The following is a 6,000-nucleotide window of genomic DNA, read 5'->3' on the forward strand; positions in this document are numbered from 1 at the left end:
GGAGGCAAGAGTTTCACTTTTTCCCTTTCCTTTTCTCTTTGGGGTTCCCCCCCCCCCTCCTCATGCAGAAAGATGTTCTCCTGACGGAGGGCTGGGATGTTAACTTGCCTAAAAATAATAGCTCCTGCTAGATCAACAAAAGGTCATGTGCTCGGCAGAGCGCCTTCCCAAGTTTGACGGGAGCCTGAGGCTGGAAGTTGGAAGATGCCCGGGAGCCTGGCCGCCACCGGGCATCCTCCGACCGCTCTGCGGGGAGTCCCCGGGCAGGAGCGGGGAGGCTGCGCCCAGGAAGGTGGCTCGGCGGCCCGGCTGGGGTAGCGGAGCGTGTGCAGCAGGAGGGCACGGCAGCCTCTGCGGCCCCGGAACAAAGCTGCGCGCCGCGGGCGCTCCGCCCGGGGGCCGGGGGCTCGGCGGCGCCCGCCACCCCGGTCAGTGACACGGCGCCGGGGGACCGAGGGAGCGCGGGGGGGACGCGGACGGGCGCGGGGGGAGCGCCTCCCTGCCCGGCCTCCTGCCGCCGAGCGCCGGAGTTGCGCGCCCGTCCCCGCGTGTCCGTGTGCCCGCTGCCCATCCGCGCACACGCGCGCCAACGGGCGTGCTCGGATAAATTAAAAAAAAAAAAAAAATAGAAATAATAATGCAGTAACAAACAAAGCACGAAACAGAACGGAAAAAAAAAAAAAAAAAAACCAAAAAGGGAAGAGACACCCCCATACATATACACACACCCCCGCCCCGACAACTCGACTCACCTTTCAAACTCCTGAGGTAAATCAGGGTCAGTTAGCATGCTGGAAAAGCACAATTTCCCTTTGTCACAGCAGCCACCTATGGTCGCCTCCAACTGAACCTGTCAAGTGAGTCCAAACCTTCTAAACCGATTGATTTTCTCTCTCGCTCGCTCGCTCTCTCCCTCCCTCCCTCTCCCTCCCTCCCTCCCGGCTCGCTCGCTCTGAGCGAGGACTCCTTGACCAGTCTCTTAAAGGGGCAGCGCGCTCGCAGCACGATGAGCGCGCAGCTCCCCCCGCCGCGCTGCGCGACCTCCGGGGGCCTGTCCTTTCCTTTTAATTCTGCTCGCCCGCCGCCGCCAAACGGGAAAAGTCAACTCCTTCAATGTCCTAAAAAAACGTGGAGGGGTGGAGGGGATAAAGGGGGGGGGGGGGCGGGGGGGAGGAGGGGGAAAAAAAAACAAAAAGCAGTCCGACAATCCACCTAAACCGGCAAACCAGGAGCAAATCCCCTACGCTGAGGAAGATCAGTGGAGAAAGAAGATAAAACAAGAGCAGAGTGATTAAATTGAAACAGTTATCAACTCTCGGAGTTGAAATAGGGGAGAAGAGATTAAACACATAAAAATGTTACCAAAGGCATTTGTGCTCCGAAGAATTTTCATTCCTTTCCCCCCCACCCTTCCCGGTCTCTCGCTTTCTCTCTCCCTCTTTCTCTCTCTCTTTGGGTAGGGAAAAAAAAAAAAAAATCACCCGCACAACAATCAGGCATTGTTCTGAGGGAAGAAAAGCAACTTTGACAGATTGAAATATAGCAGAGGCCCCTTCAAGGAAACCTGTAAACAACTTGTCACTCACTCTGTCGGTCTCACTGTTAGCTCTTGCTTTCCACAAAGTGCTGCGAACCGTCCTGGCAACAAACCCAAAGTTTCCTCAGCTCCAAACTCCATCAAACAGCCCTGTTGTGTGCAACGGAAAAGGTAGCCACATGCCAAAACAGCGGGCGCGCACACGAACGCACACACACGGATGTTCAAACAACAACAAAAATAAACTTTCCGTTCATCTGTTAGGGCTTTTCTCGTTTTCTGTTTAATCACACCCCCTTTCCCCCCCCCGGGCGAGCAGTAGAAGTCCCTCGGTCGTGGTTCCCTCTCATTTCCCCTGCCCAGACAATCCCTGATAACAAGGTGGACGAGGCGCGGCTGCAGAGCCCCTCGGCTGGCTGGCGGAGCGCAGCCTCCGCCGCACTCCCAATTATCCAGATAACAATCTGCCAGGCGAGGAAAGCAGGCAGGTAACGGGCCTCGGACACGCGGGGACAGCCCCCGCATCCCTGCCCGGGCACAGCCGCATCCCTCTCCGTGCGGCGGGCTGGGCGCTCCCGGATCCGCCCCGGCGGGGATAGGGGGCAGCGGCCGGGAGAGCGCCGCGGGGAAATTCCCGTCCGAGCCGCGGGGATTAGCCGGGGGCTACTCTGCCAGCGGAGCGCACAAAGCCTCAATAGTCTGCGCGGCCCGGGTCCGGCCTGGCACTGAACTCGCAGTAAGGGGCGGGAGGGGAAAGGAAAAAAAAGGAGAAAAAAATCGGGCTCCCTGTTCTTTCGCACACACGTGCAAACACACCCACACAGGACCACATATCTATACCCCATTCTTTCCAGCTCCCCTGCCCTAATTCTTTTCTCTCTTCCCCCCGCTTTAATCTGCAGCTGGACAACATTAAGGGCCTTTAAAACCCACGTGGTTTTGACCCCAGAACAGTTTGATTAGGTCCATTGCCACCCCTCTCATCCCTGCCTCCCAGTGGCACGGACATAGCAAGTTTACTTTTAGAAATATATACACATATTTGCACGGAGCATCCATAAAACTTTCAACATTTTCATGCCCGCTGGCTTAAGAAAAATGCCAAATAGAAAAACTTATTATTTTTAATATCCAACAGCTACGCTGTTTAATTTGCTGCTTTTCGCTCCCGGTGCATATGTTAGAAAGCAGCAGGCTCGTGCAGAGGCCAGTCAATCCAGCGCTGGTATAAAGGCATTATCAGCTGGGAGTCGGGGCTGCTGGCTTTAATCACCAGGAGCAAACCCACTCCCAACTTGTGCTCATCAGCGCCGGGAGCGCCCGGCCCGACCGCGGCACAGAACGCCGCAGCCAACTTTGCCAAGGCACAAAGGAGGATGTGCAGAGCCTGCCTTCCTCCACCGCCACGGCGCGCCCAGCCGAGCACAGTCTGTCCACTTCTGGCATGAGCGAGATCTAATGGCTCCTCACCGTGGGGCAGGGCAAGCCGCCTCCCTTCGGTAGCCCCCAGCAAATCATATTTTCCACAAACCTGTTAATATCTACACGGATTTTTCATTTGTTTTTTTAGTGGCTATCCCTTTTAGGACAGCCATGAAGTAGACTTTGAAAAGGCAGCAGATGATTACAAAGAACAATTCCAAATACTTTGTCTTTCATCTGAGGGTCTCAAACCATGTTAAGTATCGCATTACTCCTCTGCAGGTAATAAATATAATTAGGGCCGATTCCAAAACTTTATTTGTATTGAAAAGTATCTCACTCTGCAGGGGCTCCATTCAAATCAGCAAATCTCTGTGTGGAGTAGGAGGCTACTTAGTAAGAGAATTTGGCCTCAAATAAGGAAACTGAGATGCAGGCAGGCTTAGGAGCTTGCCCAAGTTGACACAGTTAGTCAACTCCAGCAAAAGAATGAAAAACAAAGACCCCACATGCCTCACAGTCAACAACAGCCCTTATGCTGCTGAAACATACATATATATATATACTTATATATATATATATATGTGCATATTTGAGCTTTTTTTCCCCACCGATTTTTTTTTTACTTTTACTGTTTTGTTTAAAACATGCTTCATTTCTGTATTCACATTCTGTAGGGCCCCTCTTCTTGGTGTTTCATTTTCCCCTTGATGCACCACTGCCCATCCATAAATGCTGTTCCTTCTGTCCCAGCTCTTGCTATGCTTCCCCTGTTTCTATTGCTTCCCCTCACACCCTGGCCCTGGGAGAAGTTTACAGAGTGAAGCTACACAGAAGCCACATCTGGAAGAAAATTAAGACCATCTTTTATTAAAAGAAGTATAAATCTCGAGCATTTGTGTAGAACAGGAATACCATCCTTTGACTGCATGTTAGCTCCATTCAGCTCTAACCTCATATCCTTTTACCAGCTCAGCTCCACTCCACAACTGCCCTTCTTCCACCAGGTCCTTCCTTTGTCTGTTCACATGTATTTACCCCTTTCATATATCACTTCCCATTTGAGCTTTTTCAGGACAATGATCACATACCCCCCCCAAGCTGGTATTATTCCTAGCACACTGGGGCTCCTGGTTTGCTGGCTCTCAGCTAATATGATTATAAACCAGAGCAACCACCATCAACATCAGGAATTATAGAGGAAGACATGGGCTAGATGAGGAAGAAGCAGAAAGAACCGTATTAAAAGGAGGAAAAAAAGAAAAATAAAAGTGTGGGAGAGAAAACTAAGATAACTGAGCAAAAGGGAGAGCTCAGAAGGGGAGAGGAAATGGAAGTAAGAAAGGAAATTGAGATCTCTCCCCTGAATGGTTGTGACATGAACTCTTCTTTTACTTAACCTAGTTTACAATTACTCTTACCCCAGTACATTTTGCATTCAGGTACCTTCCCCATTACCTTCATTTTATGTTTCCTGCAAATTCTGAGCTCTTGCTCCCAGATAACTGGGGGGAAACAGAGTGATGTCCAAAGAGGAGAAAAAACCAACTTACCGTTGTAGTAATTTTGTATTATGGTATCCTTATCCCATACTGGATTATATGGGTAATATATATATATTACTGGAGTATAGACAGTTAAGTATAGACTGTCTGATGAAATTACTTTCTCATAAGAAGTTCAACTGCAATTGCAAGATGTAGAAAAGGCAAGTTAAGTGATTTGAGGGAATCTTGAAACCCTTCTAAAAATGATTTCATATTGACTTTTAGCTTGCTTTTTAGAAATTGCAGGACATGTCAAAGTCTGCTAGCACATCAGAAAGTGGAAAAACTGAGAAATTTGGATAAATAACCACTGAGAAAGAAGAAAATGTACGTAACATGCAACTGTCCGGTTTTTAACATAAGAAATTTTATCTTGTTCTGAAACTTTTGACTAGTAATAGGAAGCTCTGGTGCCCCTTTTTACTGAGTGGGTCGTGGTTACAAAACCCACTTGCAACCTCCAGCATCCACATTTAATGCTTACAATTCTTTCTTCTCAAACTGAGAATTCAGACACAAGTTCAAATGTCTTTAACTGAGGAGAAAAATAGAAACCCTCTTACTACTCCCCTAGTAATGCAGTGAATCTGCATTTCTCTTGCTTTGCTTCCTTTAAGGGGTGCCCAAAAAAAAAACTCCCAGTAAAAGAGGACAATTTGGGTTGAACTAAACAAAAAAGCTCTGATTTCCATTTGGATGAGGGGACATAACTGAAATCATAAACTCCTATAAGAATTTTTGTGTTAGCTGAGGTTTGTTTTTTTTTTGTGTTTTTTTTTTTTTTTTTTTTTTTTTGGTTTTTCTTTTGTTTTTTTTGGGGGTTTTTTTTGTTTGTTTTTTTGGTGGGTTTTTTTTTTTTTTTTTTGCTATTGTGGTTCTCCAGTTCAAGAGGTGAACAAAAAAAATCAATTATGCACCCACCTCAAGTTAAAAATACTGTAACTCTGGAATATTGCACAGGCAGAATCCTCAAGTCTTTAGACAAGCATATAGGAATAAGGAAAACCTTAAATGAAACTTTTTTTTTTTTTTTTTAATCCTTAAATGATATCACTTCAGTCTAGTGCCTTTGGCAGATACTGCAATACTGTAAGCAAAGGAAGATCTGGGGGGGAAAAAAAGAGCTCTTTGGGTTTTGTTATTTCCACTGTAGGTTTTAATAATAGAGACCTATGAAGTCCAAGGCAATGTAAGATGTTCCACAGAACGATTTACTGGAAAATTCTCACAGAAAATATGCAAAACTCTGAAGATCCTAAACGGATTTTCTTTTTTAGGCACACACACAAAACAACTGCAGCGTTAAGAATGAATCTGTAAGACTTCTAAGAAAGGGTGTTTTGCAACACACTATGGGAGAGTGGATGGAGAATAGAGCATGGTTGATGCATTTATTATGAAAAATATCTCGCAAATAATGAGTGCTTACTTCAGAGCATGGAAATGTTTAGCTACAATGCAGTTTGGATCTTATGCTTAGGAACAGATTTTTCC

At 47.1% G+C, this 6,000-nt stretch overlaps 1 protein-coding gene across 4 annotated transcripts in view; it reads right to left on the minus strand.

Moving 5' to 3' along the window:
* The window catches only part of SOX5 (SRY-box transcription factor 5), a 285,498-nt gene extending 284,617 nt beyond the window's left edge, over positions 1–881 (minus strand). For all 4 annotated transcript variants that reach the window (XM_053942786.1, XM_053942785.1, XM_053942783.1 and 1 more), the window contains exon 1: positions 753–881. In XM_053942786.1, the coding sequence (XP_053798761.1) occupies positions 753–790 (38 nt within the window). In that variant the 5' untranslated portion in view covers positions 791–881. The remainder of the gene's footprint in view (positions 1–752) is intronic.
* Positions 882–6,000: the final 5,119 nt, after the last annotated feature.

The sequence above is a fragment of the Vidua chalybeata genome, chromosome 5 (genome assembly GCF_026979565.1).
Source record: "Vidua chalybeata isolate OUT-0048 chromosome 5, bVidCha1 merged haplotype, whole genome shotgun sequence".
Classification (NCBI taxonomy): domain Eukaryota; kingdom Metazoa; phylum Chordata; class Aves; order Passeriformes; family Viduidae; genus Vidua; species Vidua chalybeata.